Consider the following 20,728-nt stretch of genomic DNA (forward strand, 5'->3'; position numbering starts at 1 on the left):
AAGTAACACGTCTGTGGTTTGAGGAGCCCAGTGCAGAGCCTGGTACAGAGGCAGCCGAGCTGTCTTCTGCAAAACTCAGAGTTTATATAGGATGCATTCCTGGGCTTGGGCTCCTGGACGGCTACCCTGTTGATAAGTTCAGAGGAAGACAGAGCAGCAGATCAGTTCTGAGGCGGAGGATTTGGGTCAGGCAGAGAGGGGTTTAAGGTATTGATACAGATCTCTGGTGAAATGAATCCCACTGCCAAGAAGACATTCCACCCAGTGTATGTTGGCTTTCCTTTCCCTTCCTCTCTTCCCACAGCGGGAAGGAAGCCGAGGATACTGGTTAGACATGTTCCCCTGGTCCCAGAGGCTGCTGTCCCTAGGTCTCTGTGCAGGAGCAGAGATATAGCATCTGCTCACCCACTGCCCCCATCCTGCCCTCACACCCGATAGCACTTCCACTCGAATCCTGTCCACCTCTCTTAAAAATCCCACCTCGGCATCGGAGATCGGGGAAAAAGCACGGGCTTTGGATTAGGCAGCGGGGGTTTGCTCGTTACCAGCTTTGTGGCCTTGGCAAGACCCTGGCCCTCTGACCCCCTGTAGCACTCAGTGTCTGTTCCCTGCCCAGGGCACAGCATGCGTTGGGTTTGTGGTCCTGGGCATCTCTCTCAGCTACATCGTCAGCTCCTTGAAGGCAAGGGTGTGCCTGACCCTTGTTTATATTGCCGTCTCCCTAACACAGCACCTTCCTCCTGCTCTCTTTGGCCTCCCCATGGCACTTACTACTCTGCGGCCGGCACTCACGGACCTATGTGGCCAAATCCCGTGGGAGCCGATAGAGTCCTGGGGAGAATGCAGAAGAGAGGAGGCCTAAATAACATGTCCGAGGCCCCTATATTGTGCCCGGTGAGCAGAAGGGGTGGCAGGGGCACTGGAGGGTGGGGTAAGGGTGGCCAGGTGGGCCGCCTGTCCTGGTGAGAGCCAGGATGCAACACCCGTGTGGAATGCCCTCAAAGAGCCTGCCTCTGTGCTAAGAGCTGACAGTAAGTGCTGAGGGGTGGACTGGACTTGGGGCAGGGGCTAGAGGGAAAAAACCAATATCAGCTATACCAGCTACCACTGGTTGAGAACCTCCTTTATTACTGCATAATCTCCATAATAGTGTTAGGAGATAGGTAGTAGTAACCCATTTTATAGATAGGGAAACTGAGGCTCAGAGAGATGGAGCTTTTGCCCAAAAGCACATAGGTAGTAAGTGGTGGAGCTGAGATTGGAATCCGGTCTACAGCTCCGTCTACTCTGCTGTGATGGAACATTCATGAGGAAGACGGTTATTATTGAGTCCAGTGACCACCCAGACAAAACGGAAGTAGGAGGCAGCATCACCCCTGCCCTCTTCCCCTCCAACTCCCTGGGGCCGTCTGAAGCAGCCCACCCAGAGGTGTCTCTTTCTGGGCAGGAGCCACCCCGGGACCGGGCCTTGGTGGACCACGAGAACGTCATCAGCTGCCCCCACCTGGGCGCCAGCACCAAGGAGGCCCAGAGCCGCTGCGGGAAAGAAATTGCCATCCAGTTCGTGGACATGGTGAAGGGGAAATCTCTGGCGGGAGTAGTAAGTATGCCATGTGGGGCTGGGCCCGGAGGTCAGAGGGAGGAGTCGCAGAAGGGCGTGTTGTCGCTGGGACCAGATTCAGCCCAGGGAGCCGAAGATAAGGGACTGTACTTGAGCCAGTGCTCTGGGTGGGGTGGCAGGAGCTGCCCCCGCTTAGCCTTGAGAGCTGAGGCCCGGCAGCAAGGAGCCAGCTTAGCTTGTTTATATTGTAGGCTCACTGCTGAGATTGTGTTTTTTCCCAGTGCCCTGCCTCTGGAGAAAGGCTCCTTTGTTCTCCACAGGCCTTGGGAGTGAAGGAGTGTGGCTGGCATGATGGTGGAATGCCCGCGGTAGGGGCAGGTGGGGGACGGCCTGTGGAGAAAGCCCCGAGAGGGCGTTCTCACCTCGTGACCCCGAGCGCTCGCCTTTCAGCCCATCTCTCTTAGGACCCTGAGCAGGGATGCCCTGCCCAGAAGCCTGCATCCATCTTCCCCATAGGAAGCCTCCAAGCCAACTGGCCCCCTTTCTTTCCCCAAGTCGTGGTTTCTTGACTGTGCTCACAGTGGGCCCTTCCGGGTACGTGTTCCTTGACTTATACTTCAAGTCCTGTCTCATTCACTCAGTCTTCAGATGGTCCCTAAACTCCAGTGGGTACCAGATACCGTCAGAGCCCTTTGGGGATATGGAGGTGAATAAGGAAGGCATAGCTGTCCATCAAGGGGTTTGCGCGGCCTTTCTAGCTCCATCCCAACCCTTTTGCAGTGAGTCACATTCTCTCCTATTATTGACATTTCATGAGTTTATATCTTAGTTCTTAATTAAATTCTAAGTTCTCAGAGGACAAACAACAAAAAAGAAAACACCACCAAAACCAAAAGGATGTAAGCTTCTCTGCAGTTCGTGTGGCTCTGCCTGGAGCATTTAACCAATAATGAATGAGAGTTGGGGCGCGGCTTGGGGGTGGTCCCTGACCCTCCTGGCTGACCCTCAACACAGGCATTTTTGCCTCTGAGGACCGAACTGCGGCAGGAGACACACAGGATGCTTTGTTCAACCCCGCCAGCCCTGGTTTAAGAGCCCAGGCCGCTGTGGCCTCTACACCCTGAGAAAGTAAAGGAGCCTACTGCTGTCCCATAGGAGGGCTCCTCGGGGGCAGCCATCGCAGGTGCGACGGGCAGGCTGGGACAGCCTGGCAGTGGCCACAGCTCGGTGGTCAACAAAGACACGTACCCATCCATGTCTGCACCCTCTCTCTGTGTTGTGTCTGTGGGCTTCTCAAGACAGGGCACTCTTTCTCACTTCCTTTGCATGCCGTGGGCTTCTAAGCAGTTCATTCCTCCCCCCGTGAGGCTGGAGGGGACCCAGGTGAGGTTTGGGCCACCGTGACCATTGCTACCCAGTCTGGGCTGGGCTTGGCTTTTCTTTTTTCTGTCCACTCACAAGGCAGGGTACAGCCCTCAGCGGTGCAGCCCTTATGAGTTATTCAGGGAGTGGTGGCGTTCCAGGCCTTTTCATGACGGGGACTCAACACCAGCTCCATCAAATGGGCCCACAAAATATCCCCTTCTTACATAAGAGGTCACATCTCCTAGTCAAATTGTTAAACTTAGGCAAATTGAACTCTCCAGCCACAACAGCTGGTGGGGTAGAGTAGGCATGTGTAAGAAAGACATATTTGTCACATGGGAAACTCCTCTGTCCCTCATTCTTTACCAGGTCCTCTCCAGTTCTGCTCTAATGTGAGAAACAGACTAGCATTAGGGTAAGGTTGGTGCCCCAGTGCATTGGCTCTTCCTGGAGCCTCCCACTCATCTTCTAGAGAAGACAGACGCTCCTTTTACTCAGCAGACCCGGGGGAAGCACCGTCCTGGCCTGTGCATGCACCTGACCAAGCGTGACGCCTGCCTTTGGGGCTTCTCAGTTGAGCACTTTCCTGCTGCCTGCTGCAGGCTTTCACACCCCAGCTGTGGCCTGGCCCTTCAGTTCTCCTCCTGTAGCTCTGGGACTCACTGCCCTTTCTGTGCCCTTCGGAGAGGATCAAAGGGGACCCGGCCGCAGGGTGCGATCACACCAGGATGCCCCTTACACAGAAGGGTCTGCTGGGGGTCCTGCCTCCTTGGTTGTTTCTGTCATCACAAGTCTCTCTTCTTTAATTCTCTGCCAGTTGTGTCTTTTATGAAAACAGGAATAGAAACGTCCATGTTTTCTTTTCATTACATCTTAGAGCTGCCTGATTGATTTGCATCCAACCCGGGTTTCTTTTTTTTTTCTTTTTTTTTTTTTTGCGGTACGCGGGCCTCTCACTGCTGTGGCCTCTCCCGTTGCGGAGCACAGGCTCCGGACGCACAGGCTCAGCGGCCATGGCTCACGGGCCCAGCCGCTCCGCGGCATGTGGGATCTTCCCGGGTCGGGGCACGAACCCGTGTCCCCTGCGTTGGTAGGTGGATCCTTAACCACTGAGCCACCAGGGAAGCCCTCCCCATACGTTTTATGTCAAAGACTCATCTTCCTTCCCCAGCACAGGAGAAACAAGTCTCTGGTGGAGTGGGTTGGGGGCACTGGCACATGTTCAGAGAAGAGGGAGATGTCCTTTTCCCCATCTTCCCACTCCCTTCTGGCAGTTTGAAGTGGTCTTAGCCTTTTGTGCCCTTTTCCGGCTCTATAGCTCTCCTCAGCTATGGGAACAAGTTGTTGTCACCTTGTTGGTGGCTAGTGGAGGTTATCACCCCCCAGGCACCCAAAGCAAGGGTGGCCCCATGCCACCTGCTCTCCACGTGGAGCTGAGTCTCAGCAGTAAGACCTTGTTTGGGGGCCAAGTTGGGCAGGTGTGCCCTGTCCCATCCCTTCCTGACCTCTGCCCTGCTCCCCTCTCTCTGCAGGTAAACGCCCAGGCCCTTACCAGTGCCTTCTCTCCACACACCAAGCCTTGGATTGGTCTGGCAGAAGCTCTTGGGGCACTGATGCAAGCCTGGGCTGGGTCCCCCAAAGGGACCATTCAGGTGGTAACACAGGGTAAGCCGGGAACTCTGCAGAGGGAGAAGGAAGAGGGGCGTGGACTCGGCACCCCACCGGGTGTGTCTGCTGCAGACCACAGACCAGTGAGGGACGCAGAGGTGACCCCGCTCTTGTGACTCCGCGTTTCACGTTTGGTCTGAGTATGGCTTGCTTGCTACTGAGGAGGATGAGTACAAAAAGTTATTGGGAGATATACTTAATTTTCGTAAATCACGTTTATGCAGTCTTTTTAAGACATGCATGTTTGGGGTGCAAGAGGGACCTCCGTAAGATTTGGAATTTCACGTGCGAAGCAGTAGGATTGGTGGAGGGAGTCCGGGTGAAGCAACAGAACATTTTATTCTGGTTTTGACCCTGTTGCTTACCTGCTGTGGGACTGTTCCTTCTCTGAGCTGTGAGTTCTTCACCTGTGAAGTGAAAGCCAGGGCGGGGGTGTCAGACGAGGCAGGCGGCGAGGACATTTTGTGCTCTGACATCCTCAGGTGGGCCCTCGGGCAGGCTGATGCCCACAGAGGCATTTGCTCTGCCAGGGAGTGGGGGCGGGAGCAGTCCCCGCTGTCTGCCCCTCTGCAGGCTCTGGCCGCCTGTGCAGTGGGTCCAGCCCTGTGCAGGCGTGGTTGACAGACCAGGGAGGGCCCCGGTCCCCTGAACCCTGCAGGGGCTTGTCCTCCCCGTTGACCATTGGGCATCCCTTCCCTTGGAGAGAGACTGGAGCGGAGGCAGGTAGAACCTGAGCATTGCCGGCACCAGGCAGGGGCAGAGCCAGGGGCCTCGCTGGCCGTAGTGCTGAGGCCTCAAGGAGACAAGACAGGGAAGTGGGCCCAGCTGCTTTAGTCGCCCCTTCCTGCTTCCATTTCCTAAGGCTGGCAAGGGCCTGAGTGCCGAGTAGGGATGAGGGTAGGATAATTTTCAAGTGTCCCTTTGGGGAAGGACAGGCAGGCCAGGGCGGACAGGCCAGGGGCAGGTGTGCGGGGCAGCAGAGTTAGGCCGGGTTCTGGAGAAGAGCTTCTTAAACTGGTGTAGAGCATCCCCGGTGTCCTGGCGTGGACCCCCCGTGTGTCCCCCACCCCGGCCACCTCTCTGCCTGCAGAGGAAAGCAGAACCGCCTGGCAGGCTGGAGTTGGGCCCCCAGGTCAGTGAGGAGCCGTGACCCAGAGCTCAGGGCCAGTGATGTGCTGCCCACCCCCTTGTTGTTCTACACACAGTGGCCTTACGGTGGCTTCTCTGGGTCCCCAGGATTGTCCCTGAAGAACTCTGGGAACTGCCTGACCCCCGCCGTCATCGTTGGCCTCCTGAAGGATGCTTCCCGTCAGGTGGAGGTGAACCTGGTGAATGCCAAGCTGCTGGTGAAAGAGTCCGGCCTCGATGTGCGCACCCCTCCCCTCCCCTCCCCTCCCCTCCATCCCCTCCTTCCCGGGTCAGCAATGCTTTCCTCGCCTGCGTTCAGAGCACCTTGCAGCTCTGCTCCCCGAGCGGGAGCCCTGGGCGCCAGTCCTGCAGGTGACAGTGTCTGCCTGTGAGGAGTAGCTGTGATCTCTTCACTTGCAGAGTGCAGCTAACACCGGCCCCGAGCATCGCTACGAGTGAACTAACACTCGTGAAAGTGCTTTGCGTATAAGTGCTCTGTGAGTGGGAGGGGCAGCAGGAGCCCCACTTCACAGCTGAGGAAATCGAGGAGCCCGGCTGAGAGCTGGGAGATAGCCCGGCGTGCTCGGCCCCTGATTCTCCAACCAGTGCCCCTTTACCACGGCACCCGGGTTCCTGGTTTGTCTGCAGACTCCGGGAGCTCGCCGCACATCCTCTTAGCCTCTGCCGCCCCTCATGGCTTCCCCATCTGCCCTCTCCCCACCGCCCGGAATTGCTGAGCGTGGCGTGGCCGCAGGGCTGAAGCCCTATAAATTGGCGATTAGGCCTAGGGAGGGGGTGGGCGTCACTGTGCCTTTTTGCCTTCTCTCTGCAGGTAACCACTTCCCACAGCCCTGCTGCACCAGGGGAGCAGGGCTGCGGGAAATGCCTCCTGACCGTGGCCCTGGCAGGTGCCCCCTACCAGGCCGTGGGCTGGGTCCAGGGCACCACGCCTGTGCTGCAGGCACTCAACGGAGCTGTCTTCAGACCAGAGGTGCCTCTCCACCGGGGCCTGCCGCTGCTCATGTTCAGGACTCACCCCTCCAACCCTGCGATGCTGCCGACCATGATTGGTGAGGAGGGACCTGTAGGGCCGGCCGGTGCCCTTGAGGCAGCGGTGGGTGTGTGTTGAGGGCTCTGTCCTGGGACTGGGCTCCGTGGACTTTTGCCTCCTTCAGCCCCTCTCCATGCCTGCCGGCATCACTGGACCTGCAGCAGGTCCCAGGACATTTGGGGAGCCGGTATGGAGTTCTGAGGTTAAGTGCCTTATCTCAGGTTGTCGAGTGGTGCGTCAGGGGTAGGGCCCCAGAGCCCCTGTTGATAGGCAGGTGCTCACCACAGCAACTGTGGTTCTCACCACAGGTGAGAACTGCCTGTAGAGCCGTATCTCAGGAGCTCAGAATTAAGTTGCAGGTTTCCTTCTGACCGCAGGCCCGGTGGTGGCCAGCCTGATCCAACAAAGCATGTCAGGGCATCCCCTCCAGACGTCGTGGGCATCTTGGATCTGCTCCTGTCCCCTGGCGCTCGGGCTGCTGGGAGTTCTGGAGCACTTCCAAGTATGGGAGAGAGTGAGTGTGTCCACAGGCCTCCAAGGGCCTAATTTCACTATCGTTGCCAGCTGCCCAGGGGAACTTTCCCCTGCTTTTCCCCTTTGCTGATGGTCTGGATAAAACTGGCAGCCAGCAAGTCCAGCTCTGGCTCTTTGTGGTTGATCTTCCCTGCCCTGCCTTGCCTGATGGCCAGGGTGTTCCTAAAGCCTGCAGAATAGCGAGGGACCTGGGCAGAGCCCTTTGTTCCCTGTCTCAGCGCTTTGATCCTGAGACCATCGCCCCCGTTGCAACACTGATCTTGGGAACTCAAGGCTTGTGAGCCTGCTCCCAGCTTCTTGCTTCTCCTTCTCCCAAGCCCTGTGCCAACCAGGGGTTTCTTCTCCTTCCAGGCCTCCTGGCAGAGTCGGAGGTGCAGCTGCTGTCCTACCAGACCTCAATGGTGTCGGATGGGGAGACCTGGCACGTCATGGGCATCTCCTCCCTGCTGCCCAGCCTGGAGCCCTGGAAGCAGCACGCGACCGAGGCTTTCCAGTTCCACTTCTAACCTTGGGCTCACTTGTCCCAGCCTCGTGGGATTTCCTGAAGAAACACACCCACTGGGAGAGGAGAGCCGCATTCCTGGGGCTGACACTGCTTGTGTCTCATCTGACCCCTGTCGTACAGCAATAACCACCCAATAAAGAGCCTACCCCGTACTCTTCCGGGCACCTGTGTGTTGTCATTACCCTGAAGAGCCACCAGAGGGCATCCGCAGGCAGCCGTGGGGTTAGATGCTCTGCCTAGGAGGAGTAGGATTAAAGCTCAGACTGCTCCCATAGAAGTCTCCGTCTGCTGGGGGGACAGAGCACACAGAGGTCACTGGAAGCAGTGAGGCAAGTGCCACAGCAGGTGTATATGAATTCTGTTGAGAGCAGAGGAGGAAGTAACTGGAGCTGTGGATGGTGGTTCCCAGGAGATATCTGGAAAGATTTCATAAGGGGAAGAAAGTGTGAGGAAAGGCACAGGGCCTGAGGATGTTTGATGAGTTCACAAAGCCAGCTCAGTATGGGTTGGACAGTATATTACTTGATTTTTTTTTTTTTAAGATGATTTTCACAAAACATGGCAGAATGGTACTCCTGCATCCTAAGGGTTTCACCTTTTGAGGGTTTTTTACTCCATCTGTAGGGGATGATCCATTCCTACCTTATGCCCAGCAGCATCTGTTTTGGAGACAAGGTAGGCTAAGAAGGCCCGGCACCGGGCAGCTAAGTGACATTGGCAGGAGCAAACCCATCACTGTGGCCTCAGAGCTGTGACTGAACCAAAGGTCGGTAGAAGCTCCACCAGTAACCACTCGCTGTGCTGACCTCTGCTGTGAGCTCATAACATGTATTAGGGCCTTGCAGTAGCAGACATGGAAGGGGATGAACTCGAACAGCAAGGTGGCTTTGAGCTGCTTTGACCTTGAGCACAGTGCTTAATTCCCCTAAGCCTTTGTTCCCTCATCAGTAAGAGGGATAATGACGCCTCTCAGGATTGAATGGCTTAAAAAAGTGGTGTATGGGACGTGCCCGAGGTACTTGGTTTCTTCATCCCTATGTCTTTCTTTAAGAGCAGACGACCAGGTCTCAGTCGCTTACATAGAATCCCATGCTCCAAACGGCCCTCCCTTTGCCCTTGTGGTGATGTTCTGCCAGATCTGGACGTGGGGTGTCCTGACATCAGACAGCCCGTTCTCTCTGCCTGGAAAGAGATCAAGAAGCATCTGGTGGGGGTCGGGGTGGGGGCGGTGGGTGCTGGAGCCCATCGATAGCTAGAAAAATAGGCTGAGATTGATAACTTAAAAATTGAGCTCAATCTTCAGCCGCCCAGCCTCTTCTCAGAAGCCCCTAGACAAACCATAGTCTGTGCTCTAAGGTGGTCAAAACAATTCTAGAAACCCAAATTACTTGAGCATCCCCAAATATCTTCCTAGACATGGGTAGGTTTTGAAGGCATGGGACACATTCACTGTATCACCCTGTCCTGTGGCTGCCCACGTAAACTCTCCTAAATTTGAAAAGGCAAGATTGAGTTTAAGATCCAGCTGGTGTTGTTTACTCCTTCGCATTTCTCTATGGTTTGTGGCATCTCTGCACCGCCTATCATTAGAGTCGAATTGCCTTCTTGTGTGTCTTGGCTGGGAAGCAGAAGTTCTGCTGAAAGCTCAGTGAGGGAGGCAGACGGATAGTGGGACCGGAGGGAACTGGCCTCCGAATGCTGGCTCCTGGGACTCTGAGGTTCAGAAACGTACATACGTACGTGTGTGTGTGTGTGTGTGTGTGTGTGTGTGTGTGTGTGTGTGTGTGTGTTTAGTATGTCCCTGGAGATCATGTTGGTATTCTTGCTTGAGATGCATTAACAGGCCTCAATGCCTTTATCAAGTCATCACTCCATCCTCTCCTGCTGTAGGTTGTCCTGGGTGATTTTTTTGCCCACATAGGTAAGTTCTTTATCTGCATGATAGTAGCCTACCTTAGGGTGAAAATGGTGACGGGGCAACTGGAAAATCATTCCCTCATATGCTGACCTTAAACAGGGGGAGAGGGCTTTGTTCAGAGCCAGCAGGAGCCAGTTTTAATGAAGTAGATGCCGGAGGTACCAGAGGAAGTCCTAGGGCTTAGTATCAAGGTCAGTGAAGAGGGGGAGAGGAAGGGGCTGGAAACCTCTGTGCAGTGGTGACAATGACCAGTGCCCTCCTGGGTGCCCTGCAGCTGAACCAGGGCTCATATTCTGCCGGCGTGCACGGTATGGGCAGCACCTTGATAGTCTCATTAAATATTTTTAATATCACCCCCACATAGTGTCCAAATGACTCGCAAGTGGCAGCAGGCCTGGCTGCGGCATTCGGTGACACAGAAGGTCCTGGTTGCTCAGGCCACAGAGACCCCCCCAGCAAACTGCGTGGATAGAAGGCAAGGTCCGGAGTCTCCTGCCTCAAGACCTCAGGTGATTATTGTACTAAGTGAATTAAGTCAGACAGAGAAAGACAAATATCATACGACATTTCTTTTATGCAGAATCTGCAAAAAAAATTAAAATGACACAAATGAACTTATTTACAAAACAGAAACAGACTCAGAGACTAAGAGAATGAACTTACGGTTGCCGGGGGGAAGGATGGGAGGGAGGGATAGATTGGGAGTTTGGGATTGACACGTATACACTGCTGTATTTAAAATAGGTAAACAACAGGGACCTACTGTATAGCCCAGGGAACTCTGCTCAATATTCTGTAATAACCTAAGTGGGAAGAGATTTGAAAAAGAATAGATACATGGATATGTATAACTGAATCACTTTGCTCTACACCTGAAAATAACACAACACTGTTAATGGACTCTGCTCCAATATAAAATAAACATTAAAAAAAAAAAGAACTCAGGTGAATAAGGGCTTTGCTCCCACGACTACAGACACTACTCAGAGATCCTAGGAAAGGCATACATTGTCCTGCCAGGGCTGCCAGCTAGACTGAGGGCCCCCAAACAACTTGCTGAGGAGGAGTAGGCAATGGGGGTCAGCCAAGGGGGGCTGCTGGGTGGCAGCTACAGCTGGTGTAATAGAACAAGAGTTCAGCGAGCACCTGGAGAGGGCCTGGGAAGGGAGTCAGCTGATGCAGGATTAGCGCTCTCGCAGGGCTTTATCTCGGATTTTCTGGTGCCTGTTGTGAGTGGAACAGCCCGGAGCAAGCAGTGAAGTGGGCGGGCCCAGCACCTCATCTCCCTGTGCCCAGTGTCCTGTTATCCCTAGGGTGGCCTGCCCACACCTGCCCTCCTCCCCACTGACAGAAGCCATCCTCCCTCCTCCAAAGTGCCCCTTTCTTGCTGGGGTGCCAGAGGAAACTTTCTACAAGTACATAAGTTAATAACTTAAATAACTTCACGCCCCTGAACTATTGCCGTTTTACAAGAAGATCCTAGATGAAGCAGTACCCTAGCTCAAGAGGGAAAAACCATCCTCTAAGGGAAAAGTTTCCTGCTAGGGATTGAAACAATGTTTTTGGCTACAGGAGCCCAAAACGTAACCTATTCCACCTCTGCCCTGTGCTCACTTGTGCCGGTAACACCAACAAGGCATGGGACCAAGGAGCTTTGATCCTCATATCCTGAAGTCATTTCTGTAAGGTGTCTGTAAGGTGTCTTACGATCAGGGAAGGAAGCTGGGGATGGAGGCTGTGTTTCACCCTTTGTTTCCCCTGTACCTCTCAGAGAATGGAATTGGAAGGGAGAGAGGGAGGGTGTGAGGTGAGTGCTCGGCAAGCTCACTGCTGTGGGTGTGCATGCGGGTGGGGAGAGTGGGACCTCAGAGCCAGGAGGGCCAGCAGGTTTCTCTGCACGACAGCGGCTGCACTGGTTGTGTTCTGGTTTCCAAGAAATATGGGAGTTGTTCCCTCCTTCCCTACTTTTTAATTGTGTTCTACTAGTGTAGTACCAAACCTAAAATTTAGAAATTCACAGAAAACCCTACGAAGCAAAGAAAGAACTAACAGCACAGAAATTTAATAATAACAATAACAACAAAGCTATAACAAATGAGAGGCAAGCTATCTGGATCTTGCGGGAGACGACGGATCTGCCGCATTTCCGGTCTGTGATTCGAGACTGAGCCTTCCCTCCATCCCTCCATCTCCCTTTTCACAAAGGGCTCCTCTAGCACCACAAGCCCATGACAGTGACTACAGCAGGGAAAGGCATGAAGGACCCCCTAAGGATGGCCCCTCACTCTACAGGGCCAGTGCTTTTGGGGGTTGCTGTGTCCAATCCAATCTATTTACCAGCTAAGAGTGGGGGACATTTATACGATCGAGAGAGAGGGCAGAAATTCTATAGCGTACTTTTGCAAGGAACCTCTCCACATATCTGTAAAGTTTAAAGAAACAAAAGAAGGACGTTCAATCATGAATCTCACCCTGGGCATCCCCTCTTTCCCCATACCTGCTCCTCATCCGAGGCAGGCTCTCCTAAAGATATCCCGAGGTCTGGGGTGTTCCACTGCCCTTCCAGCAACAAACCTGGACGCCTGAGGGCCCGGAGCCCAACGCCATGGGAGCCAAGGCTGGGAGGTGGGCAGGGTCCCCATGACACGTCCTGTCTGTGATGGGAGAGCAGGCTGGGCAGTGCAGAGGCAGAGCTCCGCAGAGCACTGCACTGACGTACAATCTTTATTTCAGCTAACATCTCAGTGGTGTAGGTTCATTGCTCCTGTGAGACAAGGATGAGGCCCAGCTTTTCTTTTCTTAGTACAATGCTGCTTAAGCATGTGGACCAGGAGAGGGAGGGAACCTGATCTGGAAACTCTCCCTTGAAAAATCCCAATTCTCTCTCTCTTTCTCTGTCTCTTCTTTCTCCTCCCTCTCCCTCTCTCTCTCTCTCTCTCTCTCTCTCTCTCTCTCTCTCTCTCTCTGCTTCTGGTGACTGAACTAGCTTGACACATTTAATGGCCCCCTCTTTGCCACTGACTTGCCCTTAACAACCATATTACAAACAGACAACAGATAAGCAAACAAACAGATGACTCCCTGGTAGCGCCAAAGTGTGATGAGTCTGCTTTAGAGCCTGCCGTTCTCAACCATACCCTGCAGCCTGGCCGGTCGCCCCCTTTCCAACCTCGCTTACCTCCTAACATCCCAGAGGCACACTTCAGTTGCTCCACAGGGCTGAGCATGCTGGCAGTGGTTAGGAGTGAACAGAGGACACCCCTTATCCTGCAGTTTTCCTGTTTTATCCGGGTATCTGGTTTACCCAGGACTTCTTCCTCATCTTTCCCTGTTCCGTACCCTGCCCTTGGCAAACATTTTTAGTCTGCCCCCTTCATATACCAAAGTAGGGGGGAAATTTAAAAACAGGAAAATATAGATGAAGTATTCGGCGCAGGGACTGATCTGTTGAGATTTATGGGTTGTAAAAGAAATTGCTTCTCACACTTCCATTCTGCTTATCTTCCCAATTTGGAAGATTAACTGAAGGCAGATATCTGGGTCCATGCACTACAAGATTCTAATGCTGAATCTTTGATTTTCCTTTAAAAAGTACCATAAAGAATTCTCCTATTTCTCTTCCCGATTCCATCCACTTCCATCAAACTCTTCTCTCCTTATACCCCTACCCACTTATCTCCCAAATCTCACTTCTTCTACCCAGAATGAATCGCAACACGGGACGATTGCTCACAGCCCCTTAGCCTAAGGTTCCCTCCAGCCAAGGCTTCTGCCTCTCACAGAATCCCCAGCACCCTGTTTCCTTATGAGTCTCTCCAACACACTGGCTTGTCCTTCTCTGATGCTCTTCATCTTTGTTACCAACTCGCCCCATTGGAGTAATGAGTTCCATAATTGCAGGTTTACAGCCTGCCTGCTTCTGTTATGGATGCTAATTTTGTTTCTATCAAGCTTCTAGGGGAGCTTCCTAGCATGAGTAGATCAGGTAAACAAGTTGACTCTTTTTTTCAGATTCAAGATTTAAGAACGTGCCCCTCCCCCCAGCTTTTGCCTTTCATGGGCAAAGAGCCCCAAGAGTTTTACTTGGTCCTCGTGGTACAAACTCCCCACCTCTGATCATTTTGGAAGCTACGAACCCTCTCTGGCCTGTTCACACTCTCAGAACTGCATCTGTCACCCAGAGGAAAATCTTTACGCCACCTACACTCTAAAATTTCACTCATCATCTTTAGACCGGACACCGGGCATACTTTTGGTGGTACAGCTCATCCACTCGCTCCAGGTATCAAGTGCCTGGGAAAAGGCTGTTTTTGTCACCAAGTGGTGAGAAATTCACTGTGGAATGAAAAGAGGCAATACTCACAAAGGGCTGCATGGGGTTGAGGAAGGGAAAATGGTAATAGGGACGCCTAGACCTTCACGTGGAGCTCTCCCAGCTGTGCTGCAAGGGGTGGCGAGGTCATCTAGTCTACACCCAGTAGGGCACTGGGCCATCAGAGGAACCAGAAGCAGCTCTCTTGGAGCTAGTACCTAAGACTTGCCTACTAGAAATTTTGTTATAGGAGTATGCCGTTTTTCTGCAGTAAACATGCATCCATTGATATCTTCATCATGTCCTTCTGCCAATGGTACCTAGCTTGAGGTGTACCTCAGAGCATCCTGTTTTCTAATAGACACTTCCTTCCTAGCCCTAAGTTTTCCAACTCTGATTCATTGTAGTATTTCAACGTTTTGTCCATTAACGTTCATCTCAGAGGTCCTATTTTTATTTTATTTTGGCTTCTTTTTTGCTCTAACATGTCCCCTGTTCCAGATAAGATCAATGACTACTAGGCCTAGGTTTTCTGGAACATTCTCAATTCCATAAGTTCAGTCTCCTTTTCAGGGCAAGTCATGTGTCCCAAGTTTTGCTTGAAAAAATATGGTTACCCTGATTTGAAAATCACCATCTGGCTTCTCCAGTCCTAACTTTTGCTTTGGTGTACTTTTCCTTTGTTGCTTTTTGGGGGCACTATTTTGTTTTATGTTTGGTAAGGAAAGGGGGTAGCTGAAAGAAGACAGTAATATTTGCCGATAACTTATTTATCATTAATTCATTCATTAATCTCTTTGGCAATCCTGCAAAGTTCGTATGATTTTAGAAATGAGGCAACTGAGAAAACTTCAATAATTTTCTCAAAGATAAAGAGATGATAAGTATCACAGCTCAGCTTAGACTTTGATATCCGGCTCCAAAATCTGGGCTTTTTCAACTGCTGCGTAGATAGTGTTTTCAAAGACCATACATCTGGTTTCCAGGGGACTTCATTGTCCAGTATCCTGTTTTGGGTGGTTATCTACGTTCAGTGCTGGGAAGCTACATGCTGCCTCCTACCTCTTCCCAACTCTGTCTTCTGCTTCCCCACCCAGTTCTTCCCCTTTTGAACCTAACAAACCTTCTCCCAATCATATCTGATAGAAGTCGTCGCTCTCACCCACTATATTCTAGACTTCTGACGAATCCCTGGCTCTCAGCTCCTGGCATAGAATCTGAGAAAAATTGCCTTCTCCTCCTTCCTCTCTCTCTGCCTTTTTTCTTACCCTTGTGGTAGAACTGTTCTCTTTGGTCCATTATTTCTGTAAACATCTCAGGAGACATACGCTTCCGGGAGGTGAGACATTTTGGCAGGTCTGATGTACTGGATACCAGCTTCTCCGGGGGTGGGGGGCGGCGAGACTGGGAAGCAAAAGTAAGGCTCTTAAACTTACTTCATTGTCATCACTGCTACCAATCACAAGTCCAATGGAGAGCCAGGCTCTGTGGGAGCTCCCGCCCCAGGGGAAAGTGCTCTATGTATGGCTTAGAATGTCAAGAAATGAAAAAGCTCAGCAAACATAATGTTAGCAAAACATACAGGCAGACCCTCATTTAGTCAAGGTGTATCCCGTTTAGCGCTTAGATGTATGCCCTTGATCACGTCCATCATAAAATAATCCACAAATGTTTCCTGGATATCTCAAATCCATCAATTTCTCTTTAACCAGTTGCAACCAAACCACCACCATCACATCTTGCCTAGACTATTTGCTGGAACAATCTGACTGGTTTCCCCATATTCACCTTTGTTTCTCATCAGTCTAGTCTCTAAGTAGTAACCAGGGAAGTGCTTCGAATACATGAATTAGACAAACTTACTCTATTGCTTAAATCCCTTCAGGGCTTTCCTTCGTTCTTAATCACAACATAATTCTGTCAAGGTGGGAGACTTGGTAGTGGTGAGGCAGAAAGTGGCTTCTTTTACCCGATGAAACTGGCCAGGAGTGTCTGATCAAAAGACTGGACTCACCTGGAGAAGCGTCCTGGGGCACCCGAAATGAAAAGAAACTTTCCGCTAAGCCAGAGCCATAAGAGAAGGCACCAATCCTGGAGCCAGCCAAGTCCTGGGCAGAGTGACTGCGGGGAAAGGAATCAAAACCTAAAACCACACATCAACATTATGTTCCGCACTGCAAAGAAGCCACCAGTCTAGTCAACCTCTTGCAACTAGAAATGGGTTCTGGGCACTCTACACAAACAGGGGCTTCTGGAAGACCCTGGGGGTAGGCCCAGAAGGAGGAAAACTTACCAAGAGGAGAACAGCTAAAGTCTAAGATACAGAAGTCACAGTGAGCATAACTGAATCTCTGGGATGTAAAAGGAACTTCTCCCCACGCAGGAAGCCAAGATGAATTCAGTGAACTCTGAAGGCACCTCCAAGTGAAGGTCAGACCACTGGACTCATCTCAAGGCTCCCATGTTGACTGGCAATGCTTCAGCAGTTGTAGCTTTTTTTATTGTATCCTCATTAGGAATAATTTGAGCAAGTCCAATGATATACATATATATTTTTCTCATGTTTTATGCATGTACTAGTACAAGTGTTTTCTTGTAAAATCCACAAAATAGAATATCTATAAAAATAAAAACTAACATTTGGGACCTTGCTGAGCATTACTGTTTTAACTGCTTCAGACATTTAACATTCATCAAAACCTTGTAGGTATTGTTATTGTACAAATTTTACAGTTGGGAAAAAGAAGGCGCATAAAGGTTAAGTATTTTTCCAAGGTCAAAGCTAATAAATGGTAAAGAGATTTGAACACAGGTTGTGGGCTCTGAAGCTAGAATCTCTTGACCAACATGCTTTACTGAGTACAGAGATTTTAAAGGATGAGATCAAAATATGCATAAAAGCTCTACTACTTACTCCTGCACCAAATAGGTCTTGCTCATCCCCTGGCATCGTACGTGCACTTCACTTTGGAGACCACTGTTTAATACTGATGGTACCTCTGCCTACCCATACACCTTCGAAACCTGTTTCTTTCATTTTCCTTCCTTCCTTCTTTCGCTCCTTTTTGAAAAACTTCTGAACCAGAAGAGGAACAAAACTTGGTTGAACCCTCAGACCAGAGGCCGTGGGTAAGAGGAGGTGCTGTCACATGCAGTACTCACTGGAACAGAAGTGAGGCCAGGCATCCATCCATCCAGGGATGAAGTATACATATTCCCGTTGTGTGTGGAGAGGTAGAGGGAGGCCTTGTTCTTCTTGTTGAACGTGTCTAGAGAGGCCTTTTGAAATGCTTTTTCTACGTCCTTATTGGTGTAATTGTCTTCCAGCTTTAGCCCCCTGTGAGGCAGCCAGAGGAATAGGCCAGGTGGGAAGCCACATGAGGGAAGGGATGCAGCACGGGGAATAGTGTAACAGCTACTGGAGAGAAGACTTTGGGACACATGTTTTTTATGATAGAATATTTGGAAATACGGAAAACTGTCACTAACAGTCTTACCATTCAGAGAGAGCACTTAGGTCATAGTTTTCTTATGGAATCCATTCCTAATTTTATACAGTTTATTGGAAAGTAAAATCATGTGATACATTCTGTTTAGCCTGCTTCCTTAACTAATTTTCTCTATGACATTGTCAGCTACTCTAACATTATTATTATTATTATTATTTTTGCGGTACACGGGCCTCTCACTGTTGTGGCCTCTCCCGTTGCGGAGCACAGGCTCCAGACGCGCAGGCTCAGCAGCCATGGCTCACGGGCCCAGCTGCTCCGTGGCATGTGGAATGTGGGATCTTCCTGGACCGGGGCACGAACCCGTGTCCCCTGCAGCGGCGGGCGGACTCTCAACCACTGTGCCACCAGGGAAGCCCTCTAACATTATTTTTAAAGGCTGCCAAATGGACCATGATATGATGTACCCTACTTTAACCGATCGCCGCATTTCTGTCCTCATTAGCTAAAATACTACAGAGAATAGCTACATGTTATCATTTTTTTCATTTAAAAATTTTTATGCAGTTTTTAAAAGGTTACTTTCCATTTACAGTTATCACAAAATGTTGGCTATATTCCCCGTGATGTACAATACATCCTTGAGCCTATATTAGACCCAATAGTCTGTACCTCCTACACCCCTATGTTGCTCCTCCCCCTCTCCCCACTGGTACCCACTAGTTTGTTCTATCTATGAGTCCGCTTCTTTTTTGTTATATTCACTGGTATGTTGTATTTTAGATTCCACTTACAAATGATATCATACAGCATTTGTCTTTCTCTGTCTGACTCATTTCACTTAGCATAATGTCCTCCAAGCCCATCCATGTTGCTGCAAATGGCAAACATTTGTTCTTTTTTATGACTGAGTAGTATTCCATTGTATATGTGTACCACATCTTCTTTATCCATTCATCTGTTGATGGACACTTAGGTTGCTTCCACACCTTGGCAAATGTAAATAATGCTGCTCTGAACGTTGGGGTGCATGTATCTTTTCAAATTAGTGTTTTGGGGTTTTTTTGTTGTATACCCAGGAGTAGAATTTCTGGGTCATATGGTAGTTCTATTTTTAGTTTTCTGAGGAATAGCTACACGTTCTTGTAAACATGTGGAATTACTGAGCCAAAGATGCACATCTATTAAGGCTTTTGCTTCATGTTTTCCTATTACTCCCCCAAATCTTTGTATCAGTTTACTATTGCTCATTTTCTCATAGACTCAATTCTGGGTATACAAAAATTTTAAACGCTATCTAAAGAAAACATTAACTTGTTTATATTTGTTACTAATGGGTATGCACATTTAAAAATATGATTATGTGCGTTTCTTCCTTGAGGAAATTTCTTGTCCACATACTTTGTTCAGTTTTCTACTTAGTGCGTTTTTCTTATTATTGATGAGACTTTCATATATTAGAGATATTAAGCTATTATCTTTGGTATATGTTAGAATTTTTTTCCATGGGGTAGGTCTTAGAAGCAGTGTTTGTGCTAATTTGGATGTTGGTGGCAGGGTTAGCAGTAGTAGTTAGAAACAGGGGCAGATGTTGGTAAAATACTCCAAAACTTGAACAGATACCAGGAAGAAAGGGAAAGATTCCCCTCCCAGTGAGAACTCTTTGTATTCTTCTTTTCTGAATGTCTTGGAGTATCGCATCAATAAACAGCATTCTCCCTGCTTTATTGACAACGAAGGGGAGTGAGCTGGACTACCTCTATTTCATAGGTGCGGGGATTTGAGGCAACAAGCAAGACATTCATTAAGCCAATGGCTAGTGGGAATGAGACCAGACACTCCCCAAGTTGCCATCCTGCATTGTGATTATTTGCTTCTAGGTGTTTCTTTCTGTACAGACTGTGAGATCCTCTAGGCAGGTATCATGGAGTCACATCCACTTTTATGTCCCCAGAGTTTAGTATGATGTCTGACACATAGTTGATGTTCATAACATGTTTATTTCCTGAATAATTTAGCCACACTCCCTTTCCCCTTTTTATTACTCTCCGAAGCTTCTTATAGTCCCTTGATCTAGAGGTTCTGGCAGTGCCCCTGTGCTCCCTAAGATACAGGGTGAGGTCTCTAAGAAGACAATAACGCACTAACCCACGTGAGGACTTGGTGTCATTTCTACTGTGTTGGAGGATTGCTGTCTTTTCCCACAGGAGTGGCTGGTGGTCCAGACTCAAGGCATGAGGAAGCCTCCTCCTTCTTATGAAGAGGACTCACCTGAAGGCTTCCAGCCTCTTATAGAGGCCGGTCTGTGTGTTGCCACTGGCTAACAGAAAGTCATTGAACATCAGGTGAGCCAGGGATTTCTGGACCATCTTGCAGAAGGGTGCGTGAAAGATCACAAACTGTAAATCATCAGGAGTGAAATGTCGATCGATGCCAGACGGAAGAAGAAGTGTGAAAGCAAGGATGTGGCATGGTCCACTTAGATATACTCTCCAAGATCTAACTGTGCTGAGGTCTCCCAGAAAACTGGCTCCTCCCTCCGGCAAACACACAGAGGTTTGTTCATTCATTTTACTAAGCACTCGACTCATAAAGAAGGTAAAGAAACAAATATTTTCTTCCTATCTGCCATTGCCAACCTCTATGACAAATAATTCCTCAAATCAACCTCGTACTGTATTATTTTCTCTAATTTTCCAGGGGAGAAAACAGTCTCCAAAATATGAAGCTGAGTCATGTGTCCAAGGTCACCCAGCTTGAAAAGAGCTGGCTTTGGCTTTGGGTTCTGGTGTCTCTGGATCTACACTCCAGACTCTCTCATATTCCAAAGAGAAGAGCAATGCACCCCCTGCCCTTAGGAAAGTTTACAATTCGGTGCTGAGATCCAAAGCGGCATGGATCAAATTCCATATGAGATTAAGGACTAAAATTAGAATGTCATGAGAATTCAGAGGATGCCAGAGCAATTAGCTAATAACAATTTTACAGTGGATGGGCAGAGGCAGAGGTGTCCAAGTCGACTCCTTTCCCGTGGAGGCAGCCAGCATCCCACCCGGTGCAGCAGAGAGGGGCAAGATGCTTCAGGACACCCCTAAAGCATCCATGCTCTGATGCTTCAACACATGCCTTTTCCCACACTGAAACCTGCCTTTTTTAGGTGCCCATCTGGGTATGGCTAAACAGGTAGGAACCCCCCCTTTATGTTTTAAGTATATGGGTTTCTCTTTATTTTTACAA

At 50.1% G+C, this 20,728-nt stretch overlaps 2 protein-coding genes across 3 annotated transcripts in view; one reads left to right on the forward strand and one right to left on the reverse strand.

Moving 5' to 3' along the window:
* PHGDH (phosphoglycerate dehydrogenase) overlaps positions 1 to 7,964 on the forward strand; it is a 29,956-nt gene extending 21,992 nt beyond the window's left edge. Inside the window, exons 8-12 of one of the 2 annotated variants that reach the window (XM_032604662.1) lie at positions 1,448 to 1,600; positions 4,459 to 4,591; positions 5,831 to 5,961; positions 6,555 to 6,792; positions 7,659 to 7,964. In XM_032604662.1, coding sequence (XP_032460553.1) covers positions 1,448 to 1,600; positions 4,459 to 4,591; positions 5,831 to 5,961; positions 6,555 to 6,792; positions 7,659 to 7,813 — 810 coding nt within the window. In that variant the 3' untranslated portion in view covers positions 7,814 to 7,964. The remainder of the gene's footprint in view (positions 1 to 1,447; positions 1,601 to 4,458; positions 4,592 to 5,830; positions 5,962 to 6,554; positions 6,793 to 7,658) is intronic. The other variant, XM_032604670.1, reaches the window with a different exon arrangement.
* A 5,994-nt stretch (positions 7,965 to 13,958) lies between these two features.
* HMGCS2 (3-hydroxy-3-methylglutaryl-CoA synthase 2) overlaps positions 13,959 to 20,728 on the reverse strand; it is a 31,003-nt gene continuing 24,233 nt past the window's right edge. Inside the window, 6 exon segments of the mRNA XM_032648037.1 lie at positions 13,959 to 14,065; positions 15,311 to 15,433; positions 16,054 to 16,163; positions 17,205 to 17,233; positions 17,235 to 17,379; positions 19,763 to 19,928. Of these exon segments, the coding sequence (XP_032503928.1) occupies positions 13,959 to 14,065; positions 15,311 to 15,433; positions 16,054 to 16,163; positions 17,205 to 17,233; positions 17,235 to 17,379; positions 19,763 to 19,928 (680 nt within the window).

This window comes from Phocoena sinus, chromosome 1 (genome assembly GCF_008692025.1).
Source record: "Phocoena sinus isolate mPhoSin1 chromosome 1, mPhoSin1.pri, whole genome shotgun sequence".
In the NCBI taxonomy this organism is placed as follows: Eukaryota; Metazoa; Chordata; class Mammalia; order Artiodactyla; family Phocoenidae; genus Phocoena; species Phocoena sinus.